Below are 22,578 nucleotides of genomic sequence, written 5' to 3'. Positions count from 1 at the left end.
CTATATGTAGGAAGACTCAGAAGTGTTGGTATTTAATTTTGGACAAAGCGTTTGAAGGCTACAGGATTCAAGAATGGCTGGCAAGATATGAGGTGCTAAAATGTAACTTCATTAGTGAAGTGAAATTTTTTGCTGTGAGCACCAAAGTAAATTAAAAGACTGATATAGCCTATATATCAGCTATTGCTAGGTTGATATGAAGGCTTCTAACCCTCCTTAAATTCATTATCTGTAATTAATCTGTGATTTGTAGTTTTTTTATAAGTGTCATATAAATGTAAACAGCATTTTCACAAAAAAATGTGCTTTACAAACATATAACGGATTGAAAACAGAGTGAGCAGTAGTGGCTTGCTATGCATACAGTTAGGGTAAACACACAGCATTATTTTTGCTTTCTTAAAATAGGGTCCAGTTTTTTTAGGCCTGCGGCTCTTAAATAAATGCAACCCATAGATACGTGAGTAATTTTAGAGTGTCAGCTTCTTTGTTCACAGAGTGTTTAAGATATCTGACCGGTCCCTTTGTATTCTGTTCATCACTTTATTAAAAATGTAAAACATTTATTATGAAGAACAAATCTACACCAGTGACTATGAGGCACAGAATAACGACCGGCACTCAGCGAGGTGGAAGACGAAAGGACTACAACTCCCGCGAAGCAACAGAACGGGAAGCCCAGACTGCGCAAGCGCAAGGCAAACGGTCGCGCGGATGATTTGAGTTTTGTTTGAATGGCCGAGGACGAAGGGGGTTACCGTGTTTTTAAGTTTTGGCAATGTAGAGATGGCAACAACGCAAAATCTGTCGGATTCAGACCAATCGTCTGTAAGCGACCAATCTGTGTCCAGTCGGAGCGGTAACAGAAGTATAAGAGTTGCAGAAAAGGAGAGGAGGAAGAACGAGGCGGAGGACCCGTTTGTTTTAGCTCTGAAATACTTCTCTGACGGTACGTCAAAATATAAACCTCCGCCCAACAACAGGCTGTGGCGTTACTGTTACTAACTATACAGTGTTTAACCTCAGCAGAAAACAGATGGAGAAAATCCAACGAGGCCTGAAAAAAGTGTATGATTTCGTTACCTTTGTATTTAATGTGGCGTGTAACGCAGCTAGCTAGCATACGCCTCCCCTGTATTAGCATTGGGACCCGGGGGAAGCCAAAATATCAGCGTCTTTGGCTATTAGGTAACAGGCATTGTGTCGTGCCAAAACACAAAGGGGTCAGCAAGCTCGCTTAAACCTCTCACTTGGTTGCTTGGATATTCTTTTAAAACAAGAAAGAATGAGGAAAATACTCTAATACGTCTATGGGACTCGTATTATCTCGAAGCTCTACTTCAAGCAATTTTTTTAAGTCAGTCATAATCGTTGTGAGCTAAACAAATTAAAATATGTATTTCACTGGATTTGATTAAAGTCTCTACTCATCACCCAAAGTTTGTTACTGTATGTTTTGTAGTAATATAATCTACGTAAACTATCGATTTATCGTCTGCTTACCCAATTCATTGTCACGGTGCCTGAAGCCTATCCCTGGTGTCATAAGGTGACAGGTGTGGTACACCCTGGACAGACCACCAGTTTGCTACAGGGTTTATGCATTAAATCAATAACCCAGACAAATATAGTAGATTGACAGCTTTCTTTTGAACTAAATATTTCAAAATCTGTTGACTTATGTGGAGGATTTCCTTCAAATAGGTGGTTAGAAGAGTCTTATAGTAATTTTAAACAACCTAAGATGTAAATGTTCAACTAAAATATCACTTGCAGTCAATGGAGTGGTGATGTAACTTGTAGTTACTGATGGGTAATCATCATTATTTTTAAACAAGCAGATAAGCAATCTTCTGTCAGACCTAGTATTAAGCCAGCGTTGAAAACACAAACATTCCAGTATTTACATGAACAGGAAAGTATAGACCCACGACAGTCACAAGTAACTTTAACTGGGTAAAAAGGCTTTCAACACACTACATTATGCTTTACTACATGTCAGAAATGTGATTAACTTCATAATTTTTAATAATTGAGCACAGCCTTTATTATAGTCTTTTAGCCAATTAGACATTAGTGTAGCATTTCTTAACCAGAAAGAATATGTGGAGCTGCAGTTCTTTCCATTACAAGTGGATTTCCCATGATTTGGTTTTTTGCATGTCTTTGAACATTTGTGGTGAATGACAACAGGACTGAAAAACTGTGTTGTATTGAATTTTGAATCATCTCATGTGATTTTCAAGAGTCTTTATATTTCTTTAATTGTGCTCTTTTGACTCTTTGTTTTATTTTTCCCTCCAGAAATGAGTATCTCTCATAAATATTTAGATATGAGTTAATTATTCATCCAGGATTCTCTTCCATATCTTCACCATTTGTGTTCTTATTCTTGTTATTTTATGTTAGTTCTATTTAGTGCTAGTGATGAAGTGGTTAAAGGCACTGTTAGTGATGCATTCCTGAATAACTTGTCTACAGTGACCCTGGTTCCTGCAACTTATTAAAAATCTTAAAAGGCATTGGATGCATTAATTAATTAACTTGGCGTAAAAGGATTCAAGGATGAAATTCAAGAGACTGACATCACTTGGATGTTTTATTTTAGATCATTTTAGTTGTTTTTGTCTTCACATTTTTAATGTATTTCTTGTTATTTTCTTGAAAATGCAGAAAAAGGAATGTACCACACGCCTTCTGATGAAATACTTTAGCATGTAAGCAATAAAGCATCAAACATTGTCTAGCATCAGCCAACTAATTTGTTATTACTTTTAACTAATCTGACAAATATTTTCACCCTGGAGCTGTGTTGTATCTAAATAACCCCCTATGTCCTTGTAACCAAGAAAAGTCTAAATTATTTCTGTGGTTTGACTCTAGATGACAGCAGCGCTGTGGTCTGTTTTTGTTATTCTTAATGAGAAGCCAGCAAATGTGTGAATATTTGATGATGGATTTAACACTGAGCTAAATTGCGAAAACAGACAGTTTTTTGTCGCAGTGAGTAAACATGTAATAAACTGTTTTTCTAGGGGGGGGGGGGGGGGGGGTCTGATGAAGCAAACTGTTTATATCAGCTCATACCCTGTCATCCGATATCAAAGTTTCTGACTTATTCTAGTGTGTGAAACTGTTTTGTTTTGTTTTTATGTTTTTGTTTTGTTTTGTTTGCTTATCAGCTCATTAACACATTCCATTTTAAGACCCTACAAGTCACTTCTTTACATAAAACTGTTTACATCCATCTATCCATTCTCTTCCGCTGATCCTTATGAGGGTAGGCTGGAGCCTATCCCAGCTACCATAGGGCGAGAGGCAGGGTACACCCTGGACAGATCGACAGTCTGTCACATGGCTAACGCATAGAGACGGACAACCATTCATACTCACATTCACACTTATGGGCAATTTAGAATCATGTCTTTCCTGAGGTCTCTTAGGAAATATCGGTGTAAGTGTTTTTCCATTTATATAAATGTACACACTTAAATACAATGTCACCTCTCCTCCGTGTAGTTGAAGCAGGGACTCCTGTTCAGGGGAACGATGAGCTGGAGAAGAGCCTGGTGCAAGTGGAAAAGGTGGCCTATAGTCAGGGACTTCCCCCAGAAGCAGTTTCTATTATGCTGGAGTTTGCCATGAGCCTCCGTATGGGTAAGACTGTCTTTGCATCAGCTTCAAACTGGGTCAATTGGGGAATTTCCAGCAGGAAGGATGGGCTTGTGTAACAGAATTGTAGAGAGCGGGAGTCTGTCAGATTGAGGACCTAGCAAATGTACTTTTGGTTACACTTTTCACACTTAACTGATTTGAAAACAACAATTCGCCAAGCCTGCCAGTCTTTGTACTGTCAATAGAAAAAGAGAGCATAAGCACAACAGATCTATTGTAGTCTTCCACAATGTAATATTGTGAAGGTTAATTGAAAAGATCTTTATAGTAATATAATATTAATTGTATAGTTTATACAATATAAAGAATTATTATTTCTAATCGATGTGATGGGAGTTTCATTCTTTTAATTGTACAGTCATTTGGACAGTGTGAAAATGTGTGGTAATGTCTTTGATATGACGTCATTCTGCACTCTTTAAGGTTTCTTGTGATAAATTTTGCTCTGAATTTTCTGTGCAGGGACTCCTCCATGTGTCCGGGTGCTCAAGTGTCTGATTCCTGCCTCTGTGGTGCCACAGGAGGCTGTTGTTCGAGCAGTGGTTTGGCTCAGCATTGGCAAGATGCCCATCAGCACTCAAGTAAGTGCACGTAAAATATTTGCCCTAAAGGAAATATTATAACTTCCAATCCTTCTTTAGGGATTCAGTTAACTTTTGGGGCAGTAAAACTTTGTCTGATGTGCCTAAAGTCTTCTTCTCATTTTCTGTTCATTAATTATTGTCTGGAAGAATATTTGTCCAGGGAACGTGTGAGTCTGGCTCTGTTTTGAGCTCCAGTGCAGTCACTGGAGCTAGTCGTGTCTGTTTAGTATAATGATTGTAAACCCACCAAGTCCACCTTTTCAGCTCTGCCACACTAAAATTAGCACAAGGTATATTTTGGGATTCCAACGAGCAGCTGAAAAGTGCAGGAAGTGAGATGTAGGAGCAGTTAAGAGATACCAGCCAATTTTCAAAATAAAATACAACTCAGGCTCAAATACTCCACTTCTGAAGTTCTTCTGGTGTGTTTTGAAGTTCAGACGTGTTTAGTTTTATGCCTTGTTTATTCCTGGGGTCACACTGAAGACATAATTTCATTGTTCCATTTGATAAGAGTGTGACATTAACGATCATCAAACTTACTTCTCTTCCATGCAGGTTCTTTTCATAAAGTGGGTATTGACTGTATTTGATATGATTGATGCAAAGGACCAGCTACGAGCAATTTATGGCTTTATCTTCAACTTTGTCACAGATGAAAATCTGGTAAGTGCTGGCGATCTTTATAATAATGGGTTGAAATGACTGTTTGGGCAAATCCGATGGCATTTACACTAGGGATGCAACGATACCAATTTTTTCAAACCAATACGATACCGATACTTGGATCTGAGTACTTGCCGATACAGAGTACAAAAACCGATACTTCTACCACACACACACACACAAATGCAATGAATTGGAAGACAGGTTTTATTTTATTCTCTGCCGATAAAAAATAAAATATTAATAAAAATAACCACAAAAATAAAATTTCAAGTGAAAAATAAGCACTTCTGTTAAATTATTGCAGAGTCTCCACAATGTAATTTAACAAAATATCACTGAACTATTGGCACTGTCTCGAGCTTTCAGAATAATAAATAAACACTTCTGTTTGGAATAAAATAAATACAAATTAGTTTGAGAATAAAATAAACTTTTAAATTGTTGCAGAGTGTCCATATTGTAAACAAACAAACAAAATAACAAAAGTATTTGGCATTGATGAACGAACTCCTCATCAGTCCACTGTGCCGTTAAACCGAGGACTGACATCGCGCACACACTGCTTGTCTTTACCTCTTCAGAAAGTTTTGGCACCATTATCTCCCTGATGTGTGGGCATCTGGGAATTTCATATCGCAGCTCGAGTATGCTGAGAAGACGGTGCAATCCTATGTTTTCCACGACCGGCATTGGCTGGTCATCCAGAGCGAGAAAATGAGTCAGAGCCTCTGTTATTTAAACTGCCCGTGGATTTTCTCTTGACATTTTTCATCGCTTTTCCAAAACCTGAGTTAAAGTTGGCTGTTCCACACTGCTGACATTTTGTTTAGCCTAGCTACAGCAGCCTCCAGTTTCTCTTTTTTATCTGGAGCTGCCAGTCTCACTCGCCTAACCCTGTGCCTGTTTAGCGTGGGATGTCCCCCTAGTGGCCAATGTGAAAAACTACAACAGAAATGACCAGCCACCCTCTGATTAATGAAATAAGTTGGTATCGGTTCTCGGTATCGGTTAACTTTTACGAGTATGAGTACACACACATTTTACAGTATCGGCCCCGATACCCGATACCAGTATCGGTATCGGTGCATCCCTAATTTACACATGTCAGGCACGCTTTTCACTAAGCTGGACTGTGTTTTCAACAGCTGGCAAGATAAATAGTTATGTTTTAAAGGTGTGAATTGATTAATCATGTTGTCAAAATTTTTCAGTGTCCTTTCATCTGCCATCTCTTGTACCTTTTGACCCGAAAGGAAAGCGGTAAGCCAAATATTTTTATCCTTGAAATCAGATCCCTATACTATGAAAATACTATTCCCCCCTTTTTTCAGTTTACTTCTTTGTTTTCACTTTTCTGAGGTTTTTTAACATCTCATTTTGTCGCGGTAGTGCGAGTCTTCAGAGTCAGGAAGCTACTGGAACTACAATCTAAACTGGTAAGCATCCTGCGGTTTTGATGTCATCATTAATCAAGTGAATTTCATTATTTGCTTCCTCAGTGTGAGAATCATTTTGGAATTTAATTGCAGAAATGCAACGGCACAATTTTCCCATAAACAGTTACCCTTCAGTTGCCCTTGTCGCGCATCTCATTATGAAAGAAACAAAAAATGTGATGCAGAGTACAGAGATGGGACTGATTGTTTATTGTTTTCTTCTCAGGGAAGACAGCCTTTCCTCCTTCACCTACTGTCACTATACAAAGTGTTTTGCCCTGAACTGGTGACACTCTCCATTCCATCACGGATGAAGGTTTGTACATAAAACATACTTGCTCTTGGAATACGACCATTCTCTTGAAAACAAAGCAAACATGGTGGTTTTCATCTTTTGTTGCAGAGTGGGTTTAGGAACCACATTTCTCCCTGGAAATCAGCATTGATTGCTGTCCAGAAGAGGAACGGTTTGCAAGGCGCTTCCAGCATCAGTCTGGTCTTCACAAACAAGGATAAAACCAACCCAAGAAAAAGGGTATGCATCTTTTATTGGGTTTGTAGCCAACAGTCAGCTACTGCTGCTGCCCGACACTACCTTCCCAGCTTTTCATTTGTCGGAGGTTCACATTAGTGTGTACTTTATTTGTGCCAGCAAAAAAAAAGGCATATTTTCATTCAGATGTACACTGCAGATCATTTTCTTGATTACTTTGAAATGTTAGACCACAGTACATTTTCTTGTGCTGCCTGATGGTTTTTTTCCTTCCATTCATCATCATTGTGTTTTGAACTGTTAGTCAAAGGAGATACATAATTATTTGTATTCAAGCAGTTTATCATGAATTTAACTCCTTTGCTTTTTACTTTCTGCTTCTTTCTTAGAAACACTGCCACCTGGAATTTCCTGCTTTGATTCCTGCACTGAACAAAGAAGCTCAGTCTGAGCAGTCCTCCAGCAGAAGGGTGGTCCCACTGGTGGAGCTCCACTCTTTTGCTCAGCTGTTGGAAAATATGCATCGTATAGAGGTAATTTCTCCTGTGATAAATCTCAGAGTTCGGCATCTGTCGAGTGCCGACACCGGGGAGGCATCTTGATCTTTCGCTGTGTTGCTTCCTCTTATCTGGTTCAATTTTACAGATCAGCTGTAAATCATTTCAGGCAACAGAATATAATGTATTCTAGTTGGTGCTTTTTTCTAGGATGCATGGCCACTGTAGTGTCCCAGTAAATCAGATGCAGCAGGAAAACGAGAATCCCTTCTTCCTAACTACCATGAAACACCAGCAGTGATGACAGCTGTCAAAGCAACACTGCGGTCTCAGGATGGACTAATAGTGAAGCAAAAGACAAATCTATGATCTAAACCAGCGGTCCCCAACCCTCGGACCGGTACCGGTCCGTGAGTCGTTTGGTACCGGGCCGCGAGAGTTGAGGCTCAGGTGTGACATGTATAGTTTTCATGGTTTCTATCGGTTTTCAGCGTTATTTTGTTATCGTTTTTATCGTTTACTCGGTTTTCCTGGGTCTTTTCACGTGTGTTATGCATAAATTTTCTTTTTTTCGGTACCGGTACTAGTTTTATTTTGTTGTATTTATCCACGACACCTTAAAGGCCGGTCCATGAAAACATTGTCGGGCATAAACCGGTCCGTGGCGCAAAAAAGGTTGGGGACCGCTGATCTAAACTACTAACATGGAATTAAGAGAAAAGAGAATATATAATGAAAATTACTTTTTCACTTTTAGAACAAGTACACTGGCTACTTGAATGGATGGCAAGAACTTGTGGCTTAAACGGGTTTTATGCTTTTTGTGTCTGCTTGGGTCCCTGTCATGTAAATTTCGTCATTGAAGAGTGAGTGCAAGGAACTCATCTGTGGAGAACTGATATTATAACTCGCCAACTGTGCATGCGCCCAGGCAGCAAGTTTAAAGTGGACTTGGAAGAAGTAAAACAGGAGAGAATACTCTGTCGTGAGGACTCCAGCTGTCTGTGTCTTTAAACAGGCTTTTTCATAAGGAATATGAAAAAGCCTTATGAAAAAAGATGCAGCATCTCATGCTGAGCCCCCACAGCAGGTTCACAAGAAAGGCAAAAGAGAAAGAGAAGTCCTTTTAAGGGGTCTCATAAGGTACAAAACAAAAATACCAACTTCCTCAGGTGACTACTTACATTACAGAAAGTTTTTCTTTGTATTAGGAATTTTCTTTTATGTTTAAATATGCAAACTGGGCATTGCCAGTTAAATTATGTGTGTAAATTGGCAAGAAATCCTGATCTTGGATCAAATCACATTTAAGTCACCAGTTCAGCAGGCTTTGAGCGACTCAGTAAAAACTTTGGGCGCATAGATATCAAATTGGAAAGTTTGGATATGCTACTGAAGTGAGGATTTATAGTATTTATAGAATGTTATACAATCATAATGTACTAGTAAAATAAATTCTTTACTTAAATATACACTTGAAGCTTCACCATTTGATTACATACACAAAATCCGACATTATTACTTTGCTTAAACAGCAGAGAAAGTGGAGTAAAAATATCTAAATGTGTATTTTGGGCATTTATTTTCACAAGTGGGAAAGAAGACATGTTATTGATGCAAAATGGCACAACACCTCAAGTCTGACTGGTCCATAAGAATTTTTTTCCCTTTAGTAGCTGTGTTTAAATTGTGATGTATCCTCTGTGCCACAGGGTGGCGCTGTGTTACTGTTATGTTTGCATGAGTAGTTGTGCTTGGCCATTAAAAACTTTGACCCAGAGAAACCACAGCGTAAGTGGCCTGTGGCTGTTTATTATATTAGAGCACAAACTGACTTCATGAGCAGAGTGCTCGTCATTTGTTTTTTAAACAGGCTGTTGCTTTTTTATTTTTACAGATATCATCAGCGTGTTATTTGTCCTTTATGAGTAATGAAAGCAAGGGATGTTAGTGGAGATGTATTTGAGTAATGCATTGGACAAAGTTGCAAAGCAAACGGTCGTTTAGAGAGGCCTCTCCATAAATGTCTATTTGCCCTGCAGATTCAGTGACCTGATAAACCAATGTAAGTCATTTTAAATGGATCGCAGGGTTTTATGCGTCATGCTACATAAATTCACCTTTTTCACTGCCCACAAAGAAAACGTGGACAATAAGGCTCGGAGGGCGTTGGTGCCAAATGTGTTTATGGCAGGGAGAGTGGTGCTTTGCCACGTGTTAGGAAAGACAGATGAGTACAATCAATTTCCCTCATAAAACTATTGAGCAACGGCATTGACAAAGGATCATTGATTATTTCCCTCACGGCCCTTTCTTGTTGTCAAAAGCAGAATGGTGCTTTCTCAGTTTAACGATACAGTTGCTCCGTAATTACCGAAGAGCTGAGTTGTGTCCATTTACAGTCTGTCGTTCTCTCTTTCTAATTCGTGTATTAAATTGACAAAGTCCCCATATTGAGAGGCAGCTGTTCAGCCACAATCAGGGACTGTATAAACTATCCAGTGTGGTGGAAGAAGTGTCCCAGTACTGCCGTTATGGGGATTACCAGATACCGAGGAACCGGCTTAAAATTCGGTTGGTGGCCAACCCTGTGACAAGGACACGATCATCTGTTGGTTCTTACTCTCGTCTTATTTATTTCAGCTTCTGTATTTGTTTATTTATTTTTGCTTCTGTGTACCTGTTTGTCTTTATGTGTCTTTCTGGTTATTTTAGTTTCTTAATCATAATTTTGCTTTATGTGTTTCCACCAGCTGCCTGCTCAGATGGGCTCGCTGCTGGGTTCCAGTCTGGCGCTGCAGTACCTGGACTGTGTGCAGGATGAGTCTGCCCTCCTACGCCTCAATTTCTGGTTAGGCTACGCTTTTCACGAAGGTAAGTCGGGAACACACTCTGCACACTACATAACTGCTGTGACGTGTTCTTTCTAGAAGTTCGAGGAAAAGCAGAGCTGACCTTGAGCTGAACCTCAACATAACTTAACTTTGTTGCCATGTTAAAGGGATTCTTTTACAGGAGGGTTTAAAGACATATGAGAGTATGTCTCCGTGTGAAGATGCAGTGCATCTGAAATCTCCTGCTGTCCTCTTTGTAGCGCTCTGAATTTTTCACTCGGTAAATACCCTTTTTGACTGTTTTTTTTTTTTAAAGAGTTTTTATTCTGTGGCGACGGAGGACCCAGTCAGACTTCAGAAGAAGCTCTCCAGTTTTTGAACAAGTTGCTGTCTGCACAGCACTTTCTGCAGGTGAGCCCCCGATAGCGACGTCCACAGCTCACTAACATCGTCGTTATTTCTGATGCTCATTAACCTGGCGCCACACGCGTACCTGATACGTGCTGTGTACCAACGCTGAGCCAAAGATTTATTTCACATCATAATTTTCTCCAACAGGAGGGCTTTTCCAGTTCAGAGGTTTTCCTCTATAAATTTCTGAATGTTTGGGACGGCTCACTACTCCGTCCGCAGATCCTCGGCCTGCTGAGCAACATTCCGGTTGTTCCAAGTTCCCGTGAGTGTTACCTCCACAGATCGCTGCTTTCTACGACCGTCTTTCTTCACAGCTCAATTTTCTCTCCTCATGTCTGTCAGCGTACACTTACATAACGCTGGTTTTCTCTCTGACCTTGTCGTGCACTTGAATAAAATCACAGTCATGTTCTCATCTTAGCAAGCTGTCATTTTGTCCTTTATGTAGGGAACTGTAACGCGTTGAATTGTACGTCAGGTACAATAGTGACCTTTTGTGTCCCCCTTCAGAAATCAGAAGGCTTCTGTTTGAGCCTCTCATGCAGCTTTTCTTCACGTCCTCGCTGTTTTTCAAGGTAGGCTTTTCTGTCGCAGACACAAACAGATCAAACTTGCTCCCATTACTGTTCAAAGTTAATAGAAAGAAAATGCAGTAGTGAAAAACAGCACAACAAAGCCTTTGTGTAGTTCAGTGTTTAACATGCTGCATAATTGGTTCTTTTTCTCTCTTTCGTGTTTGTATCTCTGCAGTGTGGACTGATGGAGTGTCTTACCAATATGCTGTTGAAGTGGTTGACCTGGCACTCCATCTATGCTCTGGAAGACGACCTGGACATCAGCCTCAACAGCCACACGTCCATGTGAGTTTCACATCTGTTCAGTTATATTTAGGCTACGTTCACACTGCAGGTCTTGATGCTCAATTCCGATTTTTTGATCAAATCCGATTTTTTTTGTCTGCTCGTTCACACTACAAATAAAATGTGACAGCAAACGCGCTCTAGTGTGAACGCTCAAAGCGGCCGCATGCGCAAAAGAAGACGTCACACACAACACGCTCTGTTTAGACCCAGAGTTTGACTAATGGCCGTTAATATAAAGACTTCGGATTTTAGTTATTTTGTTATTTACATAATAATGTAAATAAACTAATAATGATCCTTATTGCTGTTTTAGAGGAGCGCTGCTTCAAAGGATAGTTGCAGATTTCTGTCAGAATCTGCTGATTATACAGAACAAATAAAATGTTCACGTTTCTCCAACGTTGTCTTCCCAACAGTTTCACTGACATCTACACCGGATGGCCAGGAAGCGTTCGCGATGTCTTCTCGGGCGCTGATAATTGACGTCTGTCTTGTGTCAGTGACGTAAAAGACAGATTTAATGCGATATGACCATCAAACAGCAGCTTTCTGAAACATCAGATATGTATTGGATTCAGTACCACATACGAAAGTGACCCAGATCGGATTTGAAAATATCAGATTTGTGCCGTTCACACTATCAGACCATGATCGGATATGGGTCGCATAGGGTCAGAAAAGTCGGATTTGATGCGCTTTCGCCTGCAGTGTGAACGTAGCCTTAGTTCCATGTATATAGCGTGTTTTCTGAGCAATAGTCACTTCAAGGGAATTAATACTGTAAGGTGCAGAATATAGAGAGAAAACCTGGATGATTTAGCAATCTGACGTTAGCATGCAGTAGAAAGCAGGGAGGACGACAGAGTCCTGCAGCAGAATCGGGCTCAGGGAGGGACAGCCACTTGATTTCTTCCAAAATCTGAGATGTGTCGAATAGAAAATCCAAAAAACCGTGAAGACCCCAATAAATAAATAAATAATTTCCCTAAGGAGAGCATTGTGGTATGCAGAGGTAAAAATCTTCCCTTGTTTCAGATATTATAGAACGTGTTCAGCTGCATAACCAGTAAGCGATGCAGAGGTCACGATCCATTACTTATCAACATCCATTTAACACATCCTCAGTCATTTGGATGACCTCTGCATCAGCTGACGGAGGAAACAAACAGTGTGTTGATTCAGACAGCAGACATCAGTAATGACAAATCGCCTACGCGAGTGAAATGGACACCTTCCAACAGCGAGTGGTTCATTACTCAAGCCAGATAAACCTTCCTGTGCAGTAACATGTGCAGGATTACTCCCCTTTTCAATCACTAGGTCAACCCTTCCACATTTCTTCTTACCTTGGAGATAAATGTCCCTGTCCGCCTGAAAAATCCCGAATCCAGGTACAGTCACACTGTGGTCGGGGAAGTACGAGTGTGTCAGTGCCTCGCTGCAACACGCCATGAAGCACATCAAACTCCACTCTCTGTGTTCCCCCGTGGGGCTCAGTCAGCTCACCGCGCTCATCCATAGCACTGTCCAAACACCTCACATTCTCCACGATGATCGCTGGAACAGCTCCTGCTCGGAGACCCCGTTGTTTTCTCCGTAGCTTCTCCAGGATTACAGGCTTTGCTCGTGGAACTAAAAACTGTCAGCACGACCAACAGGTGAAGACGAGGCAGAGGAAAATACAAACACCAGGAAGAGCAAACAGAACAAAACACAAACGACAGGAGAGTGCAGACAGAAGTTAATGGCTTACAATAGTGAGACATTTGTAGAGGAAAGAAAAGAGAGGCATCGAAACAAAACACTCAGTATATCATGGGAAGTCGCGCCTGAGCCTGTAGGAGTATAAGCAGTGGATGGTTCGGTTTAAACCATAACTATAGGCTGTATCAGAAAGGAAAGTTCGAAATTATTAAGAGGTCTTTAAAATATGATGATGTAATTTAATCATTCAAGGCTTTGTATGTAAATGATTTTGAATGTAATCCTAGATTTGGAGAGCCTTTAGAATAACCTGCTAATATGGAATTATAGATTTTCAGCCTAGAAGTTAAATTAAATATCCATGATGTAGTTTTTCACTGTTGCTTTATGATGGGATTTTTTGAATATTGGTAGAACTGTAAAGAGAAAGAAGCCAGACCTCAAGCTTAAGTTTATTAGGGAGTAAATGACACATCCTGCAGGCCAAGTAATGTAATACATAGCCGGTATCTGGTTAGACACCCATGTTCTGAGAACTTAAAGTGCCAAATATGATAACCTAAATACAAAATTACATCTGCTTCCTGCTTGAAACTTGCACTTTGTGTCACGAAATGCTTTCTCATAGAAGTTGGCTTTTTATTTATTGTGCCTTAATTGACTAATAACTTTTTTCCAAGGACAAAACAGCAGTTTTAATTTTGATTATTGGCAAATTAAGTTAAATGTCAAGTCTCTTGTTGCAACGTTAAATCTTGAAAGACAACTGACATTTGCAGATGTTGCAACTATTTCTCTTGAATTGAATCCATCTGTGATCCACTGGCAGCTAAAGCAAATCAGGCGGAAGTTTTCCCTTTGGCTTTTGAGCTCGTTTATACAAGTCTTTTATTTGAAATTTGTTTGGGAACAAGTGGCACTTTAATATCCAGGGAAATGATTTTCTAGCTTCCAAATTGAAGGGTGGCGTACGAGTCAATTATGTTTAAATGCCTGAGCTTCATCACTTGTATAATCCTGCAATAAATGCTTTCAGTAAGTGGAAAGATCCATTTTGCTCAGTGCCATTTCCAAGTTCACCTGTGGTATTTACCCAGTGTACAACTCATTGAAGGAATCATTGATCACGCATTGTGTTTGTATCTGTTTGATTCAGTGTTTGTCATTTGTGTTTGCAGTGAGCTGCTTTGGATAGATTCCTGTGTTTTATATGAAAAACTGCAACAAAGTTTCAAAGGACATGAGTTAAATGCTGTCACAGCTGTTTAGCATCAGTTTTGGGTAAAGCGACTCTCTTTTGCCCTGTGTTCCAGAAACATGACTCTGTCGGGGTTTAAGGATTCGATGATGGAGCTGATTCACTTTGTGGGTCGACTGGCCTCTGTGGGCCTTCAGCTTGAAGGCTGTCACTGTCTCCTCCTCAGCTTCGTCCTGGACTTCTATGAGACGGTAAAAAAAAAGAAGAAGCTGGAGTTAATGGGTTTATCTGTTTTGTCATAATCTGTGTTTGTGCTTTGTTATTGTCGCTATATAGTGACACAAAAAATAAAACATCCTCGATGTTTCACCACCCCTACCTTACAGAATGATGGTATTTGTAGGGTCTGACACCTTAACAACACAAGCCCAGTCTTATTTAGCAAAATGCAAGTAGAGGGAGAGAACACGAGATTCCCTGAACAGCTTTAAAGATCAACTTGTAGCAGACTCTTTCTAAAAGGTTCAGCGGGGATGCATATTCTATGTCTGAGCCTCCGCTTTAACGTTTTTAATCTCTGTGGGTGTTTGTTACATGTTTTTCTCCTCCCGCAGGTTTGTGACACATTTCTGAAGTATGGCCTCCCCCTCATAGTGATGCCCCCAGCTGGAGTCTTTTACCCAGCCCTGTTTGCCACTGACCCCGTCAGCGTGGACCGACTGGCCTACATCATGCACAGGTGGGTGCTCAGCACCTCTATGGGAAGCTGCCATAAGCTTATCTTAATGCACACATTAGCAATGCCCTAAATGTAGTATGTCATATGCTGCTGATACATATTTGATAAAGCGACTGAATTGGAATCAAATGGCTTAATTGAACTTGCATGTTAAGGCATTATTAATGATGGAGGCCAGGGGGCAATACCCTGAAGCCCAGATTCTAGTATCATTTATAACTCCAGGCTTTAATTAGTTAGGCTATAAGGACGTGTGTTATTGAGTACACCCTGGGGTTTTAAAATAATTTTACCAAAGCTAAGAGTAAAAAGCCGTGACTCCAAAAGTGAAACATAATTGCACGGTGTGTTTTGACTGACCATAGAGAACTGGCTGTTGTGCAGTGATTTATGATCACAGAGGCCACTGGTCCATTGCTTTTATTTATTTATTTTTCTTCTATTTTTATCAGGTACAAAGTGAACTTGACATCAGCCAAGAGCCAAGAGAAAGTGACAGAGGTAAAGATTGATGCTTATTGTTTTTGTTATGTGAAAATGAACATGTGAACAATATTATACATTCATTTTCTGCTTTAGTGTTTTAGTCGATGCTCTCTCTGTGTTTTGTAGGGGTGGGGGAAAAAATGGATACTGTGTAGTATGGTGATATTTTGTTTGCTAATAATGTATCGATACAGGGACAGCAGAAATTGATATTTTGTTACAAAAAGGTTTTTGTGCTCTGACTTCAGAGCATGTTGATCCTTTTTCTGAGCAAGAATCCTGACATTCCTTCACTGTCCAAATGTGTTTAACTTGTTTTATGGCAGCAATAAACATGACAGTTTACTTATTTTAATTTAAGACATGTTTTATTTTAATTAAGTTTAAAACTTTTTTATTTAATGTAAAATTATATTTTGTTTTAATTTTCTTTCAAATTCTTCAGTTGCTGAAGGGGCTGCATAGTTTTCATAAACTGCATAGTTCAGAATAGCTATAATTGTACCAGATGGTTGATTCAGTTAAGTTGGACTAGACTGTAATACAAACCGTTCAGTTTGTCAACAATCAAACTGAAATGAGAGAAAGACTGAGTGTGAGACTTTGATATTAGAGAAAATGAATATTGATAAAGTTTACCTTTATGTACAGAATCTGAATATCGCAAAATATTTTAAAAAATTGCAATAATATCGTATCGTGCGTTAAGTATTGTGATAATATCGTATCGTGGGATGTATGGTGATTCCCACCTCTAATGTTTTGTCCCTTCATTCACTTTTGTAGATTTAATAGTAAAGCTCTTTAGGAGTCTACAAGCATCTACTTAGACCTGGTGACTTGAATGTCTTCTCAGATGTGAACTTAAAGTTGTTCTTTATTACAGCAGTCACTGTGAGCTGCCAATTTGAAAGTACATGTCAGGCAAGCCAGTATGTGTGCCTGAAAATGTCATTGGCACCTTTTATTAAGTAAAACAGCCTCAGATGAATCATCACAGCATCAGATGTCTGTAGTTCGGCTCTACTCTTACTCCACTTTCTTAGTTTCTCCTTTTGAAATGTGCTTCTCAGCAGGCCTTTCACATCAGCCGCCAGACTTTCCGCGAGTTCAACCACTACGTCGTCGTCATGGTCAACTGCCTGTGGAACTCCAGAATGTTTCATCCAGGGATGGGCGTCCAGCTGGGAGAGGAGCTGCTTCTCAAGAGTAACGTGCCGCAGTACGGGTCGAGCTTCGACCTCGTCCACCATCCCGCTTTCATGAACTACGCGGTCAACTTTCACCAGAAGGTGAGCGCGCGTCATTTGTCTTGATTTGGATTGAATCCTACATGCTACGTGCTTATTTTCATAGCGCACAGGGGATTTGAATCAGCAGGCGGCGCGGTTAATCATCTTACAGACCAGCTAAATGTGGTGTTAATGTATCTTTCACAGATGATGCATTAATCCAGAAGGAGATTTTATTATTAATGAGTGCAGCGCGAGATGGGGTTTTTCATCAAGTTTAATAATATCCGCACCTTTTTTATTTTTCGGTTGGGTCCAACTGCATCATCCAGCAGCGATCCTGTGAGATTCACGAAGGCTGGCTGTCGATAAATATTAATGTTCTCTTTTTATCAGTGTTGGCCGGGGAAAAAGGACACGGACCTCAATTCCATTAAGGTATGAGAGGTTCCTTTTCATTTCCCTGCATTTATAATAAAGTTCAGGTGTAGTTTGATGCGCATCGGTCATGTTTCATAGATTAATAGAGACATCTTTGATCACACAAATCTTCAGATGTCTGCAATCTGAGCTGACATGTTTCTGTGTGTGTGTGTGTTTCAGCACTCCAAGCCATGGGGTTGGTACCTGGAGTATTTGTTCACTCAGGGCTATGACGGCCTTAAACATTTTGTTCAGAGTAACATCAGCTGGCAGCTGAAAGCAGACGACGGTCAGGTTGACTCGCAGCAGAGGTAGAAGCTGAACCCGGCGGAGAAGAAAAAAGAAGCAACAACTCGCTTCTTATACCCCCCCTTTTAAAAAAGACTTGTACATATTTATCCCCTCGCCTCTTCCAAGTGTGCGAATAGTTTTTATGTAAATACATTTATCTGTCCTTATTGTCTTGTACATTTAGCAATGATGGCATAATGTGTTTTTTTCCCTTGTACAGCTTGTCAGCTGCAAACCTATTAATTGCAGTCTTGAAAAATAAATAAGTGTAAGACTTTTCCTTTTTTATACAAATAAATAATACCTGTTGTTTCTAAAGAACACAGCACTCACAGTTCATAGTTTATTTTAAAATAAGTTAAAGCCCTAAGTTTTGCTTCTTTCTCATGAATTGTAGTCCATCATTATAAAATGGTATTTGTCTAATTTTGTTAGGAGCCAACGTGGATCATAGCCTACATGTATTTTTTTTTAAATGCTTTAAAACAAAACAAAAGCACTACGTGGACTTCAAGTTTCTTCTTTTTTATTTTATTCTAAGTCAGAATCTTGAATGTTTAACTTCTGTTGTGCTCGTGTGTGTATATTGCCTACATTTCTTCATTTCAGGATAATTTTGAAGTTTATTGAAGAAAATACTTTCTAAAAGCAATTGAAAAGAACTCCCACATACATATTTTTTCTTTTTATTTCAGTTTTTTTGGTTATATCCAGTGAAGGTTGGATAGATCCCAGTTTGCAGAATAATTTGAAAGATTCAGAGAACTGCCGGAGCTCAAGTGGGCCCTTGGGAAAACAATTTGAACTGAGCACAGTGTATCTTGGTTATGCAACAAATTATTAATTTCATCATTTGTCGAGGAAATGAAAACTCACTGACTCAAACCCAGTGGTTGCATCCTTGGAGTCCTGTGCATGGTGCAGTGTGTTGCGCTCTCCAGTACTCTGTCATCTTTGGCTTTTTAAATGCTTTTTAAATCTGTAATGCTTTATATTTCCTTTCATTTTTTTCTTGTACCTTTACAGACCAGATACTGACATAAACATGGCCAAAGTTTTGAATGATAAGGTCAGTTTATATGAAAGTAATCCCTAAATGCTAGGTTTATCTATGGTTTGTTCTACAGAATGTTTAGAGAGGAATATCCTTTTTTTTAAGTAGATTCTTGGCCTTTATTGCAATAACATAGAAAATCTGGGCAAAGGATCGAGCGAGGTAAATTCAAACCAGGTGTCCGAATTAGCCTTTGCCATATGGGTCACCTGCTCTACAAAATGAGCTAAACCGGCATCCAAGTGGGGATATATTTAATGTGACCCTCTCAGGCACACAGCAAACTCAAACTACAGAAGCCCCGCCCACCTGCTGTTCAAATCTTCTGTTTGACAGGGGCAGCCAATCAGAGAAAAGTTGGTTTAAATGGTGACTAGAGATTATTTTGAACTGTTGATCATGCAAAGCTAATCTGTTGGTTTCCAAGAATAAAATATAAGGCTGAAAATGAGCATAGTAGTTCTCCATTAATGTTCGAAGTGCGCCATCCTTTCCGTGCTTATGGACCTATAACAGAAAGGTTTATGCTCATTGTTTGCTGATATTTTGTGGCTCACATAACGACCCAGAACTGGGTTGGAAGGAAAAACCGAAAGTCAGAATTTTGTTTCACATCTTCCAGGCTTGACTGAAGTTCTGGGTTTGCTGTAAAATGACGAAGAGTTGCGGAGCTGTGCGCGCGCTCTCTCAACCTTGAGCTAAATGACTTCCTGAGCTCTCTTTGGACGGCTCCCATTCAGCTCCCACCGATCCCCCCACCCCAGCTCCAACAACGCAAGTTTTCTATTCCAGTTTCACTTTATTCGCAGCTTATAATCTTTACTGCGATAGTTAAACCGGGCGCCTGGAAGCCTCCCCGTGTGCGCCGTGTCGCTGATGTGAACGAGCGGAGCCACCTTAAAGCAGCCCTCTGATGTCAGCGTCAGAGGCACAGACTCCGCCGCCGGTACAGCGCTGCGCTGCTCCGCCGTTTCAAATCTTCTGCGCTGCTGCTCTCCTCACTTTCTTCAGCTCATGTCGCGGCCGCATCCACCGGAGTAGCTCATTTATTTCAGCGTCTTCTTCGCCAGCAGCTGAGCCGTGTCAGTCCAAGCTGAGCCAAATCCTCGCTCCAGGGAGAGAAAGGTAAGATTGTTGTTCAAGGCTTCTTCTTCTTCTTCTTCTTAAGTGATTACTGCAGGAAATGTGTTCAACCGGTTACCCTCACATTCAGAGCAAACAGAGGAACGCGGTGTTGACAGTAACTGGCTTCTTAAATTGCCTTTGGGTTACTCTTGTGCGTGTTCAGATGGAAACTGGCTGTGCTGCTGCAGTTGAGTACTGGCCATCGTCCTGGTCGCAGTCTGCCAGATTTATTTTTAAAACCAGACAGCTGTGTGATGGATGAGGTTTGCCGGATGAGCTTCAGGGCTACAACCTGTGTATGCACAGTGTACGCGCTCTTCTGACCGGTGGAGCTGCCAGAGCAAAAGGTGTCGGGCGTTTAGGCAACCTCTACTGTTCTTTTGACTTTTCTCGCCTCTTCCTCTTTTGAATGAATGAATGAATGAATGAGGCTGTGCACAGGCCACATTTTTATCAATTCATTAACTGCGAAAGAAAGGAAGTAATTTCAAAGGCAGTGATTAAGTGTGCGCTCAGTGCTTGTTTTGTGGAGCTCACAGGAAAAGAGCCTGTCAGATCCCTCTCTTCTTCCCCTGCAAGTTGCCTCTCGAGTGTCGCTTTCTGCAGGGAAAAAGAAAGAAAGAAAAATTTATAGGGCTTTTCTGCCTCATCAGTTTGTATGGGTGGAGACTGACGTGTGATGGCAGGCTGAGGTGTTGAGCCGGATTTGAACTCTGGATGTCGCGAGTAATTATGGTTACAATTACACGGTGTGCGTCTTAAGCCCCGAGACTCCTTTCAGGGCCCCAGAATGCAACACAGTGTGGGATAATTTAGGGAATATATTTGGAGGAGAGGAAGGTAATCCTGTGCGCTTCCGTGGACGTGACAGCAGCAGCAGCAGCCTATATTTAAACCCAAATGAAATCCCCACTAACTAAATGACATCTGAACCCGCTCTTACTCCCGCGCTGACTGACAGGTGTCAACACAAACTACGCTAAAGTTTATTTTTTAGATTTTATGACACGTTTGGCATATTTTGGCCTCAATTTTAGTTTCCATTTATGGATATTCTGCATTATTACTGACTGGTTCTTTTAAGCATTGCCTCAAAAATCTGCCATATTATCACTGCTCCCGTGTCCACATTCTGGCTGTGATGGCTATTCTAAGAATCAGTTAAATATAAAAAAAAAATCTTGGTTTTCAACATCAAAAGCTTTGCTCTCCCTCATTCTTACAAGGCCGGTGATATTTTCTATTATTCTGTTCCTTTCATCTGTGATCATAAAGCCCGGTAACTCTTATTCATGGCCCAGCCCAGGTTGAAACTGAATGTCTCTCTGAGCTTTAAATGGTTTATTTTGCTGGTAAAGAAAAAGAGCCGCACAATATTTCTCTCCCAAAAGGGCTTGGAGTGACATCTCACAAAGGAATTTCATCTTAAAAAGGCTTTAATGTTGTCATTCTGCAGGACCTTCCAGCTATATCAATCTGCATTCACTCGGTCAGTAACCTTCCTGTACTTACACTGAAAGAGCATTTTCCTCCAAGCCCAAAGGCTATCAGAAGCCCATCAGATTTTGTTTTCTTTCTCGAAATCCAATTTGATTTGACGACAGGATTGCACAGCTTTTGATCTTGAGCACAGCTGCAAAACATCTGTAATATTAAAAAATAAATCCACGTAGCGGGTTTAATAATGGCAGCATATGCCCTAGCAGCTCACATCGTGCGCTTCTCTTTTGTAGTCAGATTTGGCAGAACTCTTAAGGGTCCACGCAGTGATGAACTATAATTGTGAAAGACTCTAAAAGGACTATGAGCGTGTTCTATTTTCAGCGCCTTTCTTCTTCTACATGCCTGCTGGTCATGTTTCATGTTATGCATTTTCCACACTCTCTCCCTCAAGCTGTTTTCAGCAGAATATAGATGAAATCATTCAGCGTCTTCCTGTTTTAATGTCATTTATTCATTCTGGAGAGGACGGCGCCACTGCCGCTCGTGGCAGATAATGTAAAGGTTGGAGTTCCCAACCTTTTATGTCTGCTACGGCCTCGCAGCCCTGTCAGCTGAAGTACTTCTGAAGTACCTCTTCCCTGACACCAGCCGTCATGTTGCATGCAAATATGTGGATTTGAATTCATGTCAAACAATTGGTTTGGCCACATTTACAACCGCTTGGCAGTACAGTCTCTTGGAAAGCTATCTTGTTCAATCAGTGAATCACGACTGTTACAGTTGTTAATCCATTAGGGAGGCTTTTAGTAGCGTTTAGAACCATTTATGCATTCGTCTTTAGATGGCAAACAGAAATCATTTTCATTACTTTTAGGGGATTTTTTGAGACATTTGACTTTTATCCTTTTTAGAAGTCTACATTAACAGGTTTACACTCTCAACTGCATGTGATGGATCAATTGTAAAAGGTTGTAAATTCTTTTATTTCCATGCATCCATGCTCAGTAGCACACCAACCCCGGCTGGGAATTAGCATTTTTTTTCCTTCTGATTTGTACAACTTTTCACAGTTTTGGGAGGGTGCAAGGTTAATCCAAAATCAAAGTGGAGAGCTGATGCCTTTCACGGTTTGTTTAAATCTCCTCTCATGAATCCTAAGAATGCATTTCGGGATTGCATTATTTATAATGTTATGTAGGGAGCAAACTGTGTTAAAGATTGTCTCGGGCGTGTTTTTTTATTCTCTCTCCTTTTTTAATTCAGGAGAGTGATCTGAAAATGTCATCCTCTGTTAAAGTCTGCCCCGGGTCTCCAGTAACTCTAGCAGAGCGTTAAGAATTAGCAACCTACCAAGTGCTGTAGTGACATTGCATATTCTTATCCAGAAGATTTTTCTTTGTTTACAGTGAACAAGTGAC

The 22,578-nt window shown here is 40.3% G+C and overlaps 1 protein-coding gene across 2 annotated transcripts in view; it reads left to right on the top strand.

Moving 5' to 3' along the window:
- The first annotated feature begins 276 nt into the window (after positions 1-276).
- cenpi (centromere protein I) overlaps positions 277-22,578 on the top strand; it is a 158,913-nt gene continuing 136,611 nt past the window's right edge. The window contains exons 1-20 of one of the 2 annotated variants that reach the window (XM_085184700.1): positions 277-949; positions 3,520-3,657; positions 4,138-4,256; positions 4,818-4,925; positions 6,140-6,188; positions 6,318-6,364; positions 6,591-6,680; positions 6,768-6,899; positions 7,247-7,390; positions 10,108-10,228; positions 10,505-10,599; positions 10,747-10,864; positions 11,113-11,177; positions 11,353-11,462; positions 14,483-14,618; positions 14,982-15,106; positions 15,559-15,607; positions 16,669-16,884; positions 17,221-17,262; positions 17,428-19,717. In XM_085184700.1, coding sequence (XP_085040826.1) covers positions 787-949; positions 3,520-3,657; positions 4,138-4,256; positions 4,818-4,925; positions 6,140-6,188; positions 6,318-6,364; positions 6,591-6,680; positions 6,768-6,899; positions 7,247-7,390; positions 10,108-10,228; positions 10,505-10,599; positions 10,747-10,864; positions 11,113-11,177; positions 11,353-11,462; positions 14,483-14,618; positions 14,982-15,106; positions 15,559-15,607; positions 16,669-16,884; positions 17,221-17,262; positions 17,428-17,562 — 2,202 coding nt within the window. In that variant the 5' untranslated portion in view covers positions 277-786 and the 3' untranslated portion in view covers positions 17,563-19,717. Of the gene's footprint in view, positions 950-3,519; positions 3,658-4,137; positions 4,257-4,817; positions 4,926-6,139; positions 6,189-6,317; positions 6,365-6,590; positions 6,681-6,767; positions 6,900-7,246; positions 7,391-10,107; positions 10,229-10,504; positions 10,600-10,746; positions 10,865-11,112; positions 11,178-11,352; positions 11,463-14,482; positions 14,619-14,981; positions 15,107-15,558; positions 15,608-16,665; positions 16,885-17,220; positions 17,263-17,427; positions 19,718-22,578 lie in introns of both variants that reach the window. The other variant, XM_085184691.1, reaches the window with a different exon arrangement.

The sequence above is a fragment of the Neolamprologus multifasciatus genome, chromosome 2 (genome assembly GCF_963576455.1).
Source record: "Neolamprologus multifasciatus chromosome 2, fNeoMul1.2, whole genome shotgun sequence".
In the NCBI taxonomy this organism is placed as follows: domain Eukaryota; kingdom Metazoa; phylum Chordata; class Actinopteri; order Cichliformes; family Cichlidae; genus Neolamprologus; species Neolamprologus multifasciatus.
Note: the sequence above shows the minus strand (reverse complement) of the source record. Positions and strands in the feature narration are given on the sequence as shown.